At 39.9% G+C, this 20,754-nt stretch overlaps 1 protein-coding gene across 1 annotated transcript in view; it reads right to left on the bottom strand.

Annotated features, from left to right (window-relative positions):
• The window catches only part of FAM107B (family with sequence similarity 107 member B), a 112,875-nt gene that overhangs the window by 75,557 nt on the left and 16,564 nt on the right, over nt 1-20,754 (bottom strand). Inside the window, exon 2 of the mRNA XM_078394272.1 lies at nt 9,648-9,723. Within this exon, the coding sequence (XP_078250398.1) occupies nt 9,648-9,702 (55 nt within the window). The 5' untranslated portion in view covers nt 9,703-9,723. The remainder of the gene's footprint in view (nt 1-9,647; nt 9,724-20,754) is intronic.

Raw genomic sequence — 20,754 nt, forward strand, 5'->3', positions numbered from 1 at the left:
GGTACCTATTTATCTATTCACATTTGCATGCTTTCGAACTGCTAGGTTGGCAGGAGCTGGGACAAGCGACGGGAGTTCCCACAAGTATTTGGTTTGCCATTATGGAGAACAGAATGCTGAACATGGTCGGATCCAAGTAGCCCTCAATTTCTCATATTAAAGAAACCCTGGATAATAAAGATTGGTCTCCATGTGAACAATTTGATAAGATTTGTATAAAAAGAAAAACGACTGTAAACAAGGAAGCCATAGGCAGGGACCACACCAATTTAGAGATGGAGTAGGATTACCACAACAGGATAGCATGGATTTAATTTCACTGCTCAGAAAAACATGAATAGGATTTTGGCTTGTATGCATGCATTGTCTCATAAGATGGCATTGGGATTTATAATACCTGTTCTGCAATGAGATCTCTGAGCTATAACACATCTTAAATTAGAACTATCATCCTGATTTTTAAAATAAAAAACATATTAGCTATAAAAATAAATGTCTGGTCTAAATAAAAACCAGGAATTTAAATAAAAAATTGATTTCCTCCATTCTTGTATCTTATCTGCTTTGCATCAGAGCAGAGATCAGGATGTTTTGGGCTCTGGCCACAGAGCTTCCAGTGTGGGGAATTATTTATTACGCAACTAATCTGTGTACACTTAGAACAGGACTGTGCCTCTAGTTCACTGCATTTTAGATTAAGATGGGAGTTCATCAGTGGCAGAGCATGTCATTTCAATACACAAGGGAGGGAAAACAGGAGTGGCAGCTGGCAGGTAATACAGACCAACTCAGCTATCTGCTTCACCTTCATGTCCCCCTTCAGTGCCATACAGTCTTTACTGCCAGCTACCTTGCAGGAAGGATATTTGGAGAGAAAGGGAGGTGGGGAAAGGAAGAGTTTGCTACAGCTAGATAGCCCCCTCTTCCCACAGAGCCATTAATATCAATAGCCACATGGGAACAACCCTTATGAGTGTTATCTATTAACACTGTTTGTTGCATTTTATTAATAGACCTCTGTTATCTTTAAGTTGCCTTGGTCAGGTTTGTAAACTAAATATAAATAATATAAATAATAGGAAATAAACAACAGTAAACAACAACAACATCTTCTAGAAATACAAAGATTCCTAGTTCTATCTGTCACAGATTCAGTTAAAGCAGCTCAGGTTCAATGCTGGGAATTGCCCTTCATGCAGACATTGGAGATCTATAGCTTGTGCATACTGTACTGAGTGAGATGGACTAACTCACTATCATTCCAAAATCCATCACACCTTGAGTAAAGGCATTACACTAATATCGATTTTGGAAATTTCCTTAGAGTCCACAATGCTGCTTTTGCTTCTTCTAATTCAGTATCGGGCAACTACAAAAGTTCAAGGCATGGATGATCCGTGGATGAAGAGCCAGGCTCCACCATGGGCCACAGCTGAAACTCCGAAAGAAGTCAATGTAATGAAGGTAAGGATGCACACATTATATAAGTAATGCTCCAGGGATCTGCATATTGAATGATGAATGTTTGTCTTTTCCAAAGGATATGCCCCAAGCTGCTTGAGTCCCAAGTTATCAATCATTATCACACAGCTACAAAGCATTCATTGCCTGGCATGTACTTCATTAACTGGTTACAGGATGTTCTCTGCAGCAAAGAAGATGATGATGTTGAGTCATACTTGAAGCCTCTGGAGATTGGTCCAGCCATTTAAATTAAGAGTGACTATCAGAGATGCATTATAATCTAACAATTTCAGCTGTGATAATGGGTTGTACTTTATACTTTGTTACCTAATGAAACTGCACAGCTTAGAAGAAGTTATTTTTCTGGACTACAATTGAGAGAATGCCCCTGCCACTCATCCCAGTTTTCAGGGGGTCTGAGCAAAAGCATTTTGCTATCTGCAATTAACGTTGCCAGTATGGTACCACTATGGCAAATGTACCAAGCAGCTAGGGATGGGGTCCTGCCACATGTTTGAAAATCCTCATCCCCCAACCATTTTAGACCAGAAGTAAGCAAGAACTTTATCAAGACTCTATGTGTTTAGTGGGCTATATTTTGCATGGTGGCTTATAGTGTTCAAGAACTTGTAAATAGAACATTTGCTACAGGAGAATGTCTCTCCTCCTCTGTCCATGTACAGGAGGTGGCCGGAAAGGCAGCTGATTCTTTGCTTCAATACTGACCACTGGATAGCATCCTCCTTCAAAGTTCAGGATTGATTGCTCAGCCTACACATGTCTGACCTCCAAAATAGAGGGACAATTGCTGAGTTCATGAGGAACAGCCATGAGGATAGAATTGCTTCAGTTCTCATCAGCATCTGCTACCTGGGGCAGTTGCTGCAGTCTGCCTAATGGTATAGCTGGCCTTGAGGTCTAGAACAGATCAATTAAGCACATGAGATTTAAGCCAATGTCATAAATACCCTCTATTATTGTCTTGACTGGCAAAAAGATGAAGATGATGGGTGACATGCAACCAGGGTTCATTTGGTTAACTTGAGATGCAGGAGATGTGGTGAGGAACTGCTGGGAAATGGGAAAAGTTTCTGAATGCATTTTTACAGCGAGAAATCAGAGTAGAAAATTGCAGAAATTTTAAATGGACCTGAGCAGGACTCTTCTTGGGCTAACATTTGATAGAACATGGTTTTACTGTAAAAGTCACAGCAATTAAAAACAGTAGTGCTCACCCCTAATAGCAGAGAAAACTTGTAGAAGCTATTCCACTCAAAATCCAGTTGACCTCATCTGACTTCAGAAGCCAAGCAGGGTCAGACCTGCTTACCACTTATATGGCTGATTATCACAGAAGATCAGGGATCTCCAGATAGGGCTAGAAAAGACAGCTGCCTGAACTGTCAGAGTTGTCAAAACTGCGCTGAATGGACCAATGGTTTGATTCGTTATAATACAGCTTCCTTTGTTTCTGAACAGCCAGACTGTAGAACGTCAGAAGACAATAATGGACACTGGTAGCGAAGAGGACTGTGCGCAATGCAGTTCAAAACATAAGCATGGTTACTAGTATATGTATATGCAGCTAACACAGCTCTGCTGCTCTGTGTGTTTTACGGTACATCAAGATTTCTGCCTTAAGAATGCAATGAAAGAACAGAAATAAGGCAGATCTGAAGAGTTTTCCAATTATACACTGTCTGTTCTTTTGAGCCCTACATTGTCTATTCAGATTACTTGTGGGAAGATTTCTGGATTGTCAGCTTCTTTTTAATAACACCTTGCCCCTCTATCTTTACCACCAGGCATGATCTACAGATATCAGCAATTGATGACTATTTATCTTTATGCCATAAGAAGTTTCAGCTGCTTATTGCTAATACTTAAGCTGCAGAAAAGACAGAGGAGCAGATGAAAATTTCTATTTTCCTGACTGACTGGCAAGTCTGCTCAGAGATCCCACAATGAACATCAGATACATGGGCGCACTCATAACATGTGAATGAGCTCTTAGTTCATACCTGAGAGCATTCTCTTTTTCTAGAGAAAAGTTGTTTGTGCGTGCGCCAGCTGCATGGAAGCGTTAATTTCCTTCACACTGAAAGGCCCAGTGTGTGGATCCTTCAGGGCAGGAAGGGCTTAGGTTTCTATATTCCCTCAACAATATCAGAGTCATCACTGCTACACAAGTTCTATGAAATATATCACTAGCAAAACAAATTTGTCTATGATAAAAGCAGTTTCCCATGTTCACAGGAAGTTCAGAATGCAGTGTTTCAGGGCTTGCTTTGGTCGAAGCAAAAATATCAAAAGTTGAAGGAAGTGCTGAATACAATATGCATTATTAAGCAAATCACACCTCAGACTGAAGAACAGCCTGCCCAAACCTAGCAACCTCCAGATATGTCAAGCAATAACTAGGCCCAAATGACACTATACTGATTGTAAAGGCCAGCTGTTAGTGCTGGGACCTAAAGTTTAATAGGCAGACAACCATGCATTTATACCTGTTTGAGGCACCTGACAAGTTTCATAGAAATACCTCTGAGGATATGTAGAAAAAAATGTATATGTTGGTGAAAAACCACAAGTACTGGACAAATCTGCAAGAAACTGAACATCCTTTGGTCAATCTCTTTCAAGCAGTACACTTGAATAGTGGTGACTAGAGATGGGATATTTATATTTGTCTCTCAAGGGAGACAAATATGAATATTGCCACCACAAGTGGGCAGAGCTTGTTTGACCTCCCCCCACCCCAGAACCCGGCCATTCACTCACCCCACTTGCAGTGTGGTGCACATAGTCATCCTCATTCACACCATGCCAATCGTGGAAGTAGCCTGGCTGAGGCTTCCCTACCACTCAGCAGTTGAGTGGGGAGGCTTGTCATCCTGCCTCCTCACCAGAGTGGTCAGCAGCAGAGGGAGCTTACCTTAAGTTGAATAAAAACAGACCTTCTTCTCCAAACACTAAATTTCCAAATGGGGCGGGGGGGGCTCCTTCAATTTTGAACAAAAGTTATGATTAAAGCTATACCCAAAAAGAAAAGAAATTCAAGCCACAGATTAGATAACCCATTCTCAATCAAAATATAGGCACATTGACGCACTCCTTCTGTGCTTTAATTTCATTCTTCCCAAATACAAGTGAGCTTCTCTGTTTGACTTGCCTCAGAGAAAAACAATGCTCTTCTTAACTGTGAGTGAGCCCCTGAAGCACAATGAGAGGTCTTTCCCCCAAATAGGTATCAGTTGGACTTTACTAGTAGAGAATATGTAAATTTAGATAAGACAGTGCTGCAAATCTGTTCTTTGTAGATATTAACATGATCAAAGCCAGCGTTTCATTTCAGCTCTTCTACATCATTAGTGTAGGGAGTCAAGTGGTAAATGTTATCATTCCATAGGGCTGTAGATTTAGCAGCTGGCAACATTGTTCTGTTTATTATGAAAGTTACAATATATGATTACATTGATATGTTTATTGAATGAGGCTGTACATATTTCTTTTTAGCTGCTGAGTTATCAATGACCTTGGGACGGTATCCTTTACATCACCTTGGGACACTATATTTCTCTCAGGCTAACCTACCACAAAGTGGCTGAAACTAAGAAATTGAACATAACCTGTTCCATTTTGGATCTAAAAGAATGCTCCAGTGTTTCAGCTGTAAGTCTCAAATAGTTCAGCAGCTTCAGGCTACCAATTCCCCAGTTACAGCCCAGACTTCCTGACAGAGATATTAAACAGCCTGTTCTTTCTCCTAGACCCACATGATCACATGAGCAGCAGCAGGAAATGTCAATCTTTGCAGACACTTTCTCATATATATTATCAAGTTGAAAGAGATTAATTAGAAAATACTTTCCTGGTTCAGTAACACAGCTGTTCATCAAAGGGAGAAAAATATGAAAAGGTGCTTTCATATGGACATTTCTATGAATAACTTACTGGTTTTTCCATTGTGGTGCAAGGCATTAGAGTGCCAGACTTGAACTTCGAAGATCCCAGTTCTATTTCCTACTGAGCCTTGAAACTCATTATATCACCTTGGGGTAGAAATCTTTCTCTCAGTCTAACCTACCACAAAGAATTGTCATGAGTATAAAAGTGGGAACGGGAGAGCCATGTATGGTGCCTTATCACCATCATCATCCTGTCAAAATACCCATGTCTTGACCCAAAGTTGTGCATGGAATGCCTTTATCTGTCACAGAATAGGAGTGAGTGCAGGTTTGTTGATCTCAAAAGAGTTTCCGTCAAATGGTGAAACTTCAAAACTACTTTCATGGGAGCATGGTTCCATTTCATCAGATGACAATAGAAAGCAACAAAGGACTCTTAGTATTACAACTTGCAAGTGAGAAACAAGCTATGTTAATAAAAGTTCTAGAGAACAGACATGCATGGCTTAAGAAACTATTACATGGATACCATTTAGTTATCTCCTGAATGGTCATAAGCAACAATCAAAATCATGGCTTAAATGAGGCCATTTTTAGGCCGAAACTGAGGAATATGTATGCTCAGTCCAGGATCAAATTATTTGCACAATATACTATCAAAAAATAATTATGAAGCAAGGTGTAAGAAATACATGTAGGGCTTGTATGAATCTAAAGAAACAATTCATTATGTCACAACTGGATGCCTTAAACCAGTGGTTCTTAACCTTTTTGAAAGAAACGCCCCCTTGAGCCATTGAGAAAGTTATCATAGCTCCCCTCCTCGCGGTGATGATATCTTATTTATTTATTTATTTATTTATTTATTTATTTATTTATTTATTTATTTATTTATTTATTTATTTATTTATTTAAGACACTTAAATCCAATGACCCCTGAAAACAAAATTCAATTCCAAGAAAATGAAATGCCCCCCAAAAAGTAACATTTAATTATTTAGTTGCAGATGAATTTTAAAACACAAAAAGAAATATAAAAAGGGCATAAAAACAAATGCAGGGACTAACAATTTCAAGACATAAAGTCTGAAATGAAATTAAAATTGGAGGAAAATATATACATTCATGCACACTGTAAAAAGGCTGCAGCCATCTTCACAGGTTTGGCTTGCTCCAGTGCCCCCCTACCGCCCCCCTTCTGCTCCAGCGCCCCCACGCCGCCCCTTTTCATTCTACCGCCCCCCTGAAAAATGAAATCGCCCCCTGGGGGGCATTATCGCCCACGTTAAGAACCACTGCCTTAAACTACCATCAACAGATTAAATGTGTAGGTACAACAAGTTGCAGAAACCATTTTTCAGCAGCTGGCTAAATTTTATGGATTACTCCATCTCTTTTCCTCCATATTATAAACTTGCAGCCACCTCCAGTTTTACAAAATGAAACCTCAACTTTATACTGGGACAAGCACGTTATCACAGATAAAACAGTTGATTTTAATAAGCCAGATATTATATTTCTGGATAAGCAACTAAGAAAAACTTACCTGATAGAAGTTCTCCATCAACAAGAAATCTCAAAAGTACAGAAAGTATGCAAATTGCAAAGTACCAAACATTAAGGCAAGAAATTAACAGAATATGGAAGTAAGGTCAGGTCTTTCCTTTCTCGATGCTAATCTTAGCATCCAGAGTCTTTTCAAAATCATTAATTACCAGTTTAAAACAATTGCCAATAGTTGCTAATTTGCTTCCTGAAATTTAAAAAAAAAATCATTGATCTTGCAAACATATCATCTCCCCTGCAAATTCTTAGAACTTGGCTACTAATGTTTAGGCTTGACCCTTTGGTCTTCAGCAATAAGAAGTGCAATATAGTAATAATAATAAATTCCTTTACCAGTTTTGATATTGTTTACATATTAGTTGCCTTAATCAAGAAACAACTCAATGCAGCATCCCTTCATGTCAGACATAAACACCATATGGCCATGGGAAAATACAGTGGTCTATGGAAAGATATTGCAAATTCGTTAACTCTTTGTTAATTCTTCTGATACTCCCAAGGCTTTACAACTAGTAGAATGGATAGTGCACTTGGTTTTTCATTATTATTATTTTTAAATTCCTTTCAGTGTCCTTTGAAACTAGCAACCTTTAAAAAAATTGCAAGCAAGGAAAAGAAAGAGCCTCTGGATAATCAGCAGTTTTGATGCACCTGCATTATGCCAAATTATATGTGATATTGCAAATCTGTGGCCAGGATCTCACTTTTACCTAACCCATGTAACCTTACTTTAATTGGCTAATTTAAAAGCTGCTTACATTTGAGGGTTATTATTCTATATTTTAACCTTTGTTGGGGAAAGAACTGTGTTTTTAAAAGGGAGATGTAGGTATCTCCCTTTTCATATAGTTTACCTTTCCTGCCACAGCTTTGCACACAAAATGTTGTTAGATCTACAAGTATCTCCATACAAATGGGTGTATAGTTCATCCCACAAACCTAATAGCAATTTAGAGGAAGGGTGATTTACGCACTTACTGTAGTACAGCCCACTCTCATCTCAATGTCTGTTTGAAGGCCTAGCAACCAGCATACCTCACACAAAAGAAAAGGCCGGTGACAAGCACTTTTAATGGCCAGATAGCAAAATCATGATTGTAGGTGCACAGAGGCACACAATGATCAGCACAGATACATCTTCATGATCCTGTGGGCCTTCCACTGGTGCATACCCATTTTGAATGGCATCCAAAAACAGGCTGTCTCTGTAAATATTAGAGCACAAGCTGAGGGAGAATGCAAGTCTCTCAGATACACTGAACACAAAATCACCACTGGTTTATCTCTTGAAACATGTATCAGTCCCAAAGGATGTACCAATTCATCTTTCTTTCATTTTAACCCACTTTCGTCTTTCTAAACTCTGCCTCAGTTTAACCAGTGACAGTAAGGAAGCTCTAAAAATGGCCTTGGGATAGTTTCCCTCAAGGTCAGAGTGCAGGAGCCTTATACATTTGCTGAGAAGAGATTTGCGTCTGTGCACTATGGTGAACTGTCTTTCCTGGAACCAATGGTGAACCCCAAACATCAGGTTGACTCCCTATATATTCATTTATAGAGCCATGAAGTAATTGAACAACAACAACAAAAATTTTCAGGAGGATTATGAACAAAATTGCTTAGAAATTAGCCCTTTGACTTTAAAATGAACTAAAAACAACAGTTCCAATTAGAGTTAAATCCGCTGAAATCAGTGGGATTTGGCCTTTATTGTGCTCATAACTGTAGTTTATGTCACTGTAGCCAATTTTCCTCATGAGATGTGACTGCCAGATCTAGGTGCATCATTGAAGAGACAAATGGAGAATCCATGATCACATCTTTTTAATCAGCATAACTCCTCAAACTTCCTTTCCAAGCTGCAGTGGCTACAGTGTGCACCTCTGTATCTATGTATGTATAAATTACACTTATATATTGCCCAATGAGGGAGTGCCCTTGGGGTGGTTTTAAAAAAACAAAATAGAAAGCAATCAATGAAAAAAATGATACATATATATTAAAAGACATGTAGTTCAATACTGATAAATGGTAATATCAGAAACTTCATTGCTTGACTGAGAACGGTAGTACTAGAAACATTTAGTCCTAATCACCTTTGGCTATTCAGAGGGAAGTTAGGGATGTGGTGGCACTGCGGGTTAATCCGCAGAAGCCTCTGTGCTGCAAGGTCAGAAGACAAGCAGTTGTAAGATCGAATCCACGTGACGGAGTGAGCTCCTGTCACTTGTTCCAGCTCCTGCCAACCTAGCAGTTTGAAAGCATGTTCTTTGTCTAGTTGTGCTCGCCACGTGACCACAGAAACTGTATGAGCACTGCGTCCTAGAGTTGGACACGACTGGACTAAATGTCAAGGGGAACTTTTACCTTATTCAGAGGGAAATCAAAAGTTGATTTCTTTAATCAATTTTCCTGTTCTAAGAGGAAGTTTTCTTTCATTCATTGCAGTCATCAAACAAAAAATTGTTCTTTCACTCAGAAAAGGGAGGGGCAGTCTGTTATGCTTGGCATCTTGTCACCCTCTTTTTATCATGGAGCTGTCGAGCTTATATGCACTAGCTGTAAAGTCAATTGTTCACAAACTTTCAGGAAGACAGCACTATCTCAAAGAACCCTGAGAATAACAGTAACTCAGATAAGATAGCCTGTGCTTTGTCCAGGGTACTGCTATCAGGAAATGAATAGTAAGGACTGCTTAATGCATCTTACCTATTAGAAGTCCATTGTCAGAAACTGGCAAATTAGAATCCATTTGTGCTTCCATTTGTTTCCTCTCTTCCTTTTCCTGTTAGGTTGCATCCCACCAAGGATAATAAAAAAATAACAGACAAAAATATGAATCAAGCATTGTTGAACAGGAAACAGAACAGTTAAAGATAATATCACAACCAGAAATGCAGTGGGAGAAGTATATTTGCCTTCAGAAATTAACATAATTATTTTTAACCTCTTTGGAAAACTTTATCCAATAAAGAAAATATATGTTTGGAGAAGAAATAAACATTTAACCATTTATTGTTATTGTTTTAATGATAAGGGGAACCCATTCGATTAAAAGAAATTAAGAAACAGCATTTGGAGCAGGCAAGGGATGAGGATCTAGAATATATTTTACATATAAAAAGGAAGTGAGGAAACATGAATGAATGTCAGCCCCTCAATTCCTGTTCTTCCAATGGTTGAAAGATTATTTAAAGCTAGTAAAAATTACTGTGATCCCAACATTCTATCTTTTTCCTTGAATGTGATCTCGATTCTTTTGATTGGAATCTCCACACCATAAGACATCCCCTCTCTTCCTCCCCAAATCTCCCCTCCTTTCTCACGCCCTTTCCATCTTCTGCCCTGTTTCCAGTTCTTGACTCTTCCACAAGAGAAGGTAGACGGAAGACCCTCCCACAGACAACATCACAGCTAATGCCAGGGGAGTTCAAATTGTGCATGCCCCATAGAAAAGGAACTTGTTCAGGACAAAGAAACAGACAGGTCTGATGCATCTGGAATGAACTGGGCAGCAAAATAAAAGCAAACAAACAAACCCAGTTCTCTAGTGAAGGAAAATAATCCAGAAATAGAAGCGAAGTGGAAGAGATTGAAGTCTCCGGTAATGTGCTGATCAGTTAGAATAATCCGATTTAATGGGCAATGGACCCACCTCTTTAACAGGAGCAAATAGGATGTGTTGGTGAGCCAAAATTGAAAGAAATTTTGGGAACCCTGGAAATGTATTTGCATGCACCAGATATTTTATGAGGACTATTACTGTGGATTTTACTATGATCACCTCATAACAGGAAAACAAAACCACCTGATAACAAACCATGCTATTGTTACGCAAGAGTAAACAAGAAAGTGAACTTTGGCATTATGATTTTCAGTGCATTTCTCATATTTTTGCCCCACTGAGTTAGATTCAGTTTGTGAGCTTCACCCTGAACACATTTGAAATTCTGGAATAACAATCACATAAACTGGGCAGTTTATTTGTTTTCTAATGATATGCAATACTAAATTGCTGCACAAGGCAATAGCAGAACAACAAATTCCAGGTTGATCTGTTCTACCCCAAAAGTTAGAACATTACTTTAAAAAGAAACTTGTTGCATTACTCATTACTTCAATTGGCTATTCCTGAGTGTTGCTGCCCCTCAGGAAAGAAATTTATTACATTGCACATTTTTAGGGCAAGGATTTCTATGGCATGTCATATTTTTTCATATTCAACCGTTATTTGAATTTATAAGTAAGTTAGAAAATGTTTATGACTAATCTGGCGAGGATCATAACATTTAAATTTTTCCTGAAAAGTCATAATTTGACCTTTTTAAACTGTAACATCACATTTCTGCTTAATTTTGTAATAAACATTAAAATTTGGTCACATATTGATCTTTGAAAACCTTCCTGACACTTTCATCATGCCTAAAAGTAGATGTACAGCAACTATAAAATTATGGTGTTTCGTTCAGGACTTTGGGGAGTGGATTTTCAATGGTGATGGTGATATTTTGTTTTGTAAATTGTGTGAAGTTAAAGTGTCAGTCCAAAAGCATTTTAATATTCAATAATACTATGATACTGTGAAACACATGAGCAGTTTACCAAGATTTGTCTTCCCTGAGAACAGGCAACATCTTCTTTTTGAAATAGCTTCTTCAAATGCAGGTTCATTAAGTATGCAGTCAGAATTTGTAAGGATCTCTAAACTATGATGGTTACTTCAAATAGTCTCTTAAAGAAATTAGGTAGTGGTAGCCTCAGACATTTCTTGGAGACGTAGACCAGTCACCAGATTCCAAATAAATAAGCTCTAAGGAAAAATGACATCTCTGTCTGCTTTGAAGATGTGTTATGAAAGATAAGATCTGGTGTTGACAACAATAAGACATGGATTTCAATAGATGAAACAAGTGATGTAAACAGATGTAGCTAATGTTATTATTGGCACTCTGAAATGTGACAAGCTTGGTAAAGTGTTTCTTCTAACATGTGAAACTCTATAAAAAGTAAACTCTAGTTATGCTCTTCAACAATTCTATGAAACTACTCCAGCCGGATGGTTTATAAAGGGGAAACATCCTCCTTTTTTGCAGCAGATACTGTTCCATACATGACTAAGGCAGCCAAGGGACTTGCCCTGCCCCTTTATTTAAATTAGGTTTAGCAAGTTTTAGATCAATTTAAATTTGGTTGTTGACATGAGGTACGTGTACACATGGATTAATTTGAAAGGTAATCAGGGTTTTTTTGTGGTGCAGCAGCAAGTTATTTTATTCCAGAGGTCTGTTTATTTTAAGACAGATGTGGAATCGATTTGTTGGAATAAATTCCACACATGTAAATGCCCCTATCCACTTATCTGGTACAGTGCTATACCAGATAGCAGGAATGTCAAAATAAATAAAAGCATCGCAGTCCTCTTGCTGAGGCCAGCGCCATGCCAAACCGCAGATTCCCAGCCACTAGTCAGCCAAGGGGAGTCTTCTTTCCCTCTCTTTTGAGCCCCCACTCAAAATGGGGGGGGGGCTTTGAGCCTCCTTTGAGCCTCCTTTCCTGCCTCATACTTCAGTCAGCTTCTTCTCCTTGCCCCTACCCTCCAAATCCTTCCCACCTTCTATTCCCCTCAGTCACCTGCCCCCTCAGTCACTCCCACCCTCACCCTTTCCCCCCCTTTGCATCCCTTTCTCTCTCATCTTCCTCCCCCTCCTAGATATTCAGTTCCCACACATTCTCATTTTCCCACCTATTCTCTCATTTCCTGTAGTGTCTTCCACTCACTTGTGTGTCACTTCCCACAAGGTTGAGGCACATGGCAGGCACCACATGGAGAAGCTTTCTCCCCACTGCCCACCCCCTGCATCCCAGAGAAGCATGGCACCTACTCATCCAGTACCAGTCTTGCCTGAGGAAAACAATGGGCCTGACTGCCTCCTGAAACAGGTGATCTCCCCTGTCCAGAGCCAGGAGGGGAGGGCCACCTCCTCCTGTAGGGGAAAAAAGGGCAACACACAGAGAGACACTTCTCTTGCTTCAGAAGCCAGGGGGCGGCTTCACTGCCCATCAGTTGGGTGGCACAGCACCTGCTCAGTGGCAGCGACCCGGGAAGAGTGGCAGCAGTGAAGCCCGTCACTGTGACTGAGCAGGTGCCACACAGCCCACCTGATGGGTGGTGGAAACACTAACAGTGATATACAATCACATGACAGTCATGTGACTATAAATCACATTTTAAAAACCTCAATGCAACAGCAGTTATTATTGTCAGTGGAACCAAGCCCCTAAAGTAAGAAATTACATGGCTGTTTGTGGAACCCAAGGCTCGGGTCAGGAAGCTATGATAGGAGTGCTATCTCTCCCTAGAACATCTCAGGGGACACAGACGCCTCCACCCCTTATTCCTCCTAGGTTGGTGCATTGAGGAGTCGATACCCAGGATTTAACCCAGGGCTTGAAGGGGTTAACGGTGGCCACCCAGACCTATCCTGAAATGGCGGGAAAAGAAGAGAGTGGGCGGTCTGTGGTGGAGGCAGGGGTGGGCGATATAAAGGTGAACCGGGACGACATCCCGGGTGGCTGGGAAATGATTTGGTTGCAGGACCCGTGGACTAGGGTTCCTAAGCAAGAGGCGGAGAGCTGAAGACGAAAAGGACTTCCCAAACGCCCATCATACTGGGGTGAGTCCGAAACCCGAGAGTGGCGACGCAAACTGAGGGAAGAGAAAGAGGCGGCTGAGCGGGAAAGAGAAGCCAAAAGAGCATGGCATCTGGAGGAGTTGAAGAGACTGGGTTGCTACCTGAACCTTGGGGGGGGGCAACCCAGGAGAAGGATCACTGCTTTGGGGTTGTTCGGGGGACGAAGAAACCACCCCTTACTAATACCAGATGTGGGAGAAGATATGCTCCCAGAACATGAGAGGGTTTTGGCAGGTCGCTGGGAGCACAAATGTTTGAAATGGACATGTGGTTGCCCCTGTCTGAGCCGTTGCTCTCACAGGAGAAGTTTGTTCCAAGTTTACATAATGTTTCAATCTAGTTACCTGAGTTAATAAATGAAGACAACACTTTTGATTTTAAAACGTCTCCTGCTTTATTTGAGGAAAGGGAGGTCCCGCAGACTGAACCCTCACACTGTTACATGCACAAAAATTACTTTGGGTGCAACTAGACAATTATTTGTCCCACAGTTTGATCTGCTCTGGAAATGGGCCAGTTTCCTTCTTTTCCTGGCAACCATATAATGTACATGCTGTTGTGACCTACCTTTCCCTGATGCATGCTTACGTACACCTTTTGGTTCCCTATCAGGGGGTACTGGTTTGTGGGGGGGGGGATGTTAGTGTAGGTACGATCACTCAGGTTTGGTTCAGTTCCAGTACGTGGAAAGCTCTGTGTAACCTTAATCAACCCTGCTAAGCCTGCACTTGCCCATTCTAATTCGGCTGTCTAGTAAGTTACACCTTTTGTTTCGGCTGGTTAGTACAAGAGTAATGTTAGATAAGTTAATTTACTTCCAAGCTCTGATTCTTTTTTTACAAATCTTTACAGTGTGAAGATTCTTTCTCCCCACCTCACCTCAGAGTGGAGTTTCTCTGCCTAAGGACCAAATCTTCAGGAAGTCAAGATTGGAGGGTAGCTGCCAGCACCCCAGCTTTTTAGTAAAATAACAGACTGACGTATGTTTAGTTATGTACTTTCTAGCAGAGTGACCAAGAGTCTAAGATTGGACTTAGAACTATTCCTTCTCTGCGTTAACCAGCAAAACACATGTGCCAGTTTTTATAGATTTTACTGAAAGAAAACATGCAAAGAAAAATGACAGGAAGAAGCTGATGGTTGCCAATTAAAAAGAACCATTTTAAGGTTACAAAAATGAAGATACAGATAACCAAACAGGAAAATGTGACCACCAAATTACATTATTCTAACTTAAAGCATGTAACATACCAGCTGTCTAAGCCAGCTGCTTATACTCCCCTATCAGCTCTTGCTTCCAGCTTCCAGGGCGAAGAAAAACTCCTCACCTCCAAGCCCTAAAGAGAATACCTATCTCTAATGGCCTGTAAGCTGCTTGTATGACTTTTAGAAAAAGATAAATCTCTCATAGATTCCCTGAGGATACAGAGAGACACAGGATTCCCCAAATGCTTTGAAAACAGGCTATCATTTCATGCTGGGTTCAGATAAATTTCACCCTTCTTGCTGCTGCAGCTTGTCAGATTCATTTTGTCCATTTGGTTCAGAGTAATAAAAGTATCTTTAATTAATCTAGCTAATATTTAAGATGTAATTCTTTCATATATCCCCCCTGAAAGAAAGGGAATATTGATTTCTAGCAAGTCTATTTCCCCTTTCATTCTAGCCAGTGTCTAGTATTACAATAAAGCAAATACATTCCAGATGTTTATGAGACAATACTACAAATCCCATTTAAATTGTTAATCTAAGACATTCTACAACAACTTGTTTCTAGAAAATAATATGGAAACATACATTGCAGTCTAATATGTTCAGGATACATAAAGATTAATAAACCCTGTGGCACAGTGGTTAAACTGCAGTATTGCAGTCAAGCCTCTGCTGTGACCCGAGTTCAATTCTGACAGGTTTAAGTCGCTGGCTATTATGAGTCTTATGAGTCAGTCATTTCCAGAATAAAACAATTTGTAATTGAAAATGTCCTATTTCAGTCCACTTTAGTGTATCTACACCCAGTATAGCGATCTTTACATGTTAAATTTTCTTGATTTATAATTTTGAGCTTGCTTTAATTTGTATTTCACCCATTCCAACTACAGTGGACCCTCAACTTACGGAATTAGCCGCCCCGAGTAGACATGGTCTAGAGGGGCGGGGTATAAATTAAATAAATAATTAAATAATTAAACAAATAAATAAACAAATAAACAAATAAATCCGTATTGGAACAGTGTTGCAGGTCGAAAAGTCTGTAGGTCGAGGCTCCATTGACCTACAATGCATTGAAAACTGATTAATCTGTAACCAGATTAATTTTGTTCCATTTTGGGTTTTTTTTTCCAGTCTGTAGGTCGATTCTCCGGCTGCAAGTCGAACCTAAATTTTGCAGCCAGAGAAGTCTGTAACTCAAAAAGTCTGTAAGTGGAGCCGTCTGTAAGTCGAGGGTCCACTGTAGGTGTGTCATGGAGCTTTAGACTGCCCTTTCACATCTGTGAAGATCAGCAGCTAGTCATCATTTTAACTTTAATCCAGTTGCTCCATTGCAAGCACTGTCACTGTACCTATCCTTACCTATTCTCCAGTAGCTCATTCCACCCCCTTGGGAGTCTCATCCTCTAGGACTATTTCTTATTTCATTTTCATAGTGTTTCTGAGGCTAGGAGTCACAACAAAATCTATCTTCCTGACAGTATTGCTGTCAGATTTCCCACACTCCAACCACCTCACTATGTTAAGGTGCACATCCAAATGGGAAGAACCTTTCAATTAGCAGTAACTTTTAAAAAAAAGATGTTTAACACCACAGAGCAGAATTTTCTCTCCTGATCCTTGAAATGAAAGTCATTGCAGACAGTCTACAAATCCAGAGTCAGCTGCATTCTTTTAACCTGCCTGTCACATCATTGTGAGAAGCTCCAGCTCAGATTATCTAGTGCACTCATGAACTGTGGGCTATCACTGCCAACCAGATTTCTTTAAAATTTTCTTCAAAAGAAATAGCCTTCCAACAAAAGAAGTAAGATTTTAAAGAGAAATTTGGATACACATCCCAGTAAAATCCATGGGCGAATACTCCATCTGGAAGAGCTCAGAGTAGTACAGTATGGTAGATGCTGCTTACCTAAATTATTTAATAGTATTGTTAGGAAGAGAAACTAATGATTCAGGTCAGCGATGTTCTGGGAACCAAAACTTGTGTTTATCACTGCTGGGTTTAGTTCAAATCACTGGAAATACAAAGCAGGCCCCTCTACCACTGCAAAGGGCGAGCACATCTTTTTTTATTTAGTATTTCCAAGCTTATTTCACATGCCATTCATTTCCTGCCCCCAGGGAAAATGTTATGTCAATGGAAATCCTTTGTGTAGTTGGATAAAATAAATCAAATGGCAAATTGTCTGGAAAGAAGAATTTTAAAGAAATGGCTGGGAAAACTTTGTTTTTAAATTGAAGAATTGTTTCTGAATAGAAAATGAAAGATTTCCAAGATATTGACACCCAGAAACCCCACTTCAGTCATGGGACAAACTCAGTTCTTCAAAAAAGCACGCACATCTAGTTTATAACTGTGAGATATTGTGCTTCTGTATCCACAATTCAAAATGCCAAGAAATGACCCGATCATGCATTGCCAGCAGGAAAAGGGATGCTAAATACAGTCTGAATGTTGATGACACCAATGCCAGCAGTCAAGATGGTCTACAGGATACCATTTGTGCTCCCTACCATTCAGAAAGAGACACCAAGCAAGGAAAAATCCCAGAACCTGACTCCTCCTTTCACCAGTTAACCACTTCTTGCCCAAAAAGTCAGGAATGTTTCATTTCATCAAGCAAAAGACAATCTAATCTTGAGCACCAGGGGAAGTGAAGAGAGAGCGAGAGCTGCATATGGTCCTTGGGCTGGACTCTTTGCAAAATGATAATAACAAGGAGGGGATGGAGGGACAGAGAAGGAGAGGGAGAAGAAGTTGCTGCTTATAGATTGCAAACAGAGAGGGAGAGCAAATGAGCTAGACCTGCAGCTATGGAAGGGGAGAGAGAAACAAAAAGAGTGACAGCCATCAAACTGGTCTAGCCATCAACTGGTTCAGTCCCAGAGCCCTCTTGCTCTGGGACTTCATCCACTCTGGAGAACTGTCACTCCATTACTTTCTTTAAACCAAGACAATTGTTAATTCTCCTAGTTCCTTTTGATTTTGGCAGTTTAGTTTGCAGTTCCCCTGATATTTTGTTTGCCCTTCCTCACCCAGCTCAAACCTTTACCAAAGCCACTCTTCCTAGTAAGCATGTATCACACATGATAGCTGTTATAAGGAATAGTTATTTCTCCCATTTGAAAGGTCCTTTTTTAGGATCAATATTTCAGCTCCTGTAGCCTGGATTCTTTTCAAATAAAGAAGAGGATGGGCAAACAATTCTCTTTCAAGGTAAGCAAGATATGTATTTTCAATTTATGTGAGTTATTTCAAATCTGGGATAGCATGGAACCATCTACTGCTGAATGAATAGTAGAATTTTTACTTTTAAAATACCTTAAAAACCTTTTGTCCCAACATCTGCAAATTTAGTACAGAACAAGGACAGACTATCTGCTACAGACATGCCAAATATGACATCACTCTGAAGACCAGCTTAAAAATTATAACTTTTTGTTTGGGCTGCCCCTCCCCCAGTTTTAGAACTGCCTTGTAGGATGTTGATTTGCCATGCTGAACAATATCAGAGATGCAATTTTCATGCACCTCTTATTTTGGCTAATGGAAGATTTCTGAATTTGACAGAAAATTCCACTCATTCCAAAGACTTGCTTCTTTGTAAGCATGTTTAGGATTGCGGTTTTAGTAACATTCTGCAACTGGATTAGTGGGTCCTCTCTCGAATCCCTAGATACCAAGAAAACTGGCAATGCTGCAATGGGGCTGCTGGAATTTGAGGCCAATCAACATCTGGGGAGCCTAATTTATAAATCAGTGGTTTAGAGTGCTATTCTACTTGGAAGAGTTTTCCAGAATGTGAAACTGGGGGCACAGAAGTGAATAGATTTCAGAACTAGGATTCCTGCTTCTCAGGATCCCTATTTTGCCCTTTTATACTCCCTGGTCCCGAGAGCATTATAGATGGGAGGGGTTATGCTCTGGGATCAAATTGCACTTTCAAAAAGGCCTTAGAGTTCTGTTGATGTCTACTTAGAGCTGCAAACCACAGCTTTTTTCCATGCGATGTAGACTAATATTTAATCAACACAACAATAATTTGATTCACATTGCACTATGCCCTTTCCCCCCTCTTAATGAGAGTAAAGGAAACCCAAAGCTCACGGGGTAGTTATGAAAATAGTAGAGTCTGCCTATTTAACTCCAGCATACTTTTTCATTGGTTTTACATTGCAAAAATCAATCAAATTTCCTTTGGGAAATGGATGCTGTTGCAGGCAATCTTTCACAATATGCCAATAAGTGTAAGGATAACTAAATTCTTTAAAATTATTATTGAGTTACAACTTCTTGAGGGCTACATGTGTCTTAAGTTTGCTATAAGCAGAAACACTGTATTGAAGGAGCAAGTTTACTCAACTACGAAAACTATACAGTGAAGACTGCTTCTGTAGTCATAGCACAGTATTTGTTTCTCGCCTCTTTGTATTTTTTTTTCCACCCATAAAAGCAGTCCTTACATTCCTAGGCCATACACTTGTATGGAGAAAGGTAAAAACATTATTTCAGCAATATGTAGTTGTCAGTATGCAGACAACAGCTGGAATGAGAGATCCTATGGCCATGGGAGTAACGGTTGGTTCATGCATTGGTTCACATACATGTTTATACAAGGATGGCTGACCCTGCTGGCATGTATGAAAGATGAGTCCATTAAAAATCAATTATTTCTAAGGTACTACATGTCTTGGTTATTTTTGTGGCAACAAATTGTTGTGACTAAAGTTCCTGAAGTTACATATGAAAATGTTTGTTTCCTTTAAAAAGACCAGTTTATTATCAAGAAGAGAGAGAGAGAGAAAGGAAAACTAAGATAATTAGTACAACTTGCATGAAATCAAATATCACGGGCCTTAAACCTGAAGCCCTAAAGGCTCTCTTGAACATTCTCCCCATGCCATGGAGCAACTGGTTGTAGGAGGAAAAAAAGAGGTACTGTAGTTGAAGACAAGATGTTTACGACCACAGGGCAGACTCTTCATGTCCTGGTTCTTGAAATGGTGCCTGACAATCACTCCTAAGCCACTGCCTGCTATAGATCCAAGGTCAGCTGCATTCTTTTCAGCCTAGTAATCCCATTTTTTGAGGGAAGCTTTGACTCAGGGTTATCTGTTACACTTCCATACTCCTGGTTGTCACAGACAGACAGACAGACTGCCTATCAGCCCCCTGTTTCAAGTGTTTGGTCCACCATTGGTCTTGGAGACTGAACCTTAAACCAACTGATACAGTGCATTACATGTGAATGGCTTTGTATGTGTTTATTCAATACATTCAAGTCCCACAGTGCACCAAGCTGACAGTGGTCCCCAGCCTGTCTGCTTGGCATATTTGGTGCTGCATTAAGTAAAATGATTGTTTTAATAAAAGCATAATGAATCTTCATTCATATTTTAACATCTATTCAATCAATCTGCCATTGTATCTGCCTTGTAATAAAAGGCAAGGATTTGCTGCCAGGATAAGTGGACATTTTTATTTAGTAGTGGTAGTGCTGCTAAGAACAACATTTCTATTTCTGTCTTGCACCTCTTCTTCCTTGTTCTGATCCTAGGTAGAGCCTCATTTTATTATTTGTCCTCTTTTCTTTTTCCATCATCGTTTCTGATCATCCATAATTTGTCCTAAATGTTGAAATTCAGTCAACGATCTAGATGCCATCCTAGGTCCCTTGTCAGGGTTGGCATCTGAGACACAGCAGCAAACAGGGCTTTCAATGATCCAAATCAAATGATTTGATTCAATGATCCGAATTCAATGATCCGCATCCAGCCAAGATGTTTTGGCACAGGAGATAGAAAATCTTACAGACATTTTCCTGTGGCATCCCATAATAATATAGTGAACGAATGAACCAACTAAGAATGCGTTGGCACCTGAAATCTGCAGCTGAGGTGACCGTCTC

This window comes from Pogona vitticeps, chromosome 5 (assembly GCF_051106095.1).
Source record: "Pogona vitticeps strain Pit_001003342236 chromosome 5, PviZW2.1, whole genome shotgun sequence".
Taxonomy (NCBI): Eukaryota; Metazoa; Chordata; class Lepidosauria; order Squamata; family Agamidae; genus Pogona; species Pogona vitticeps.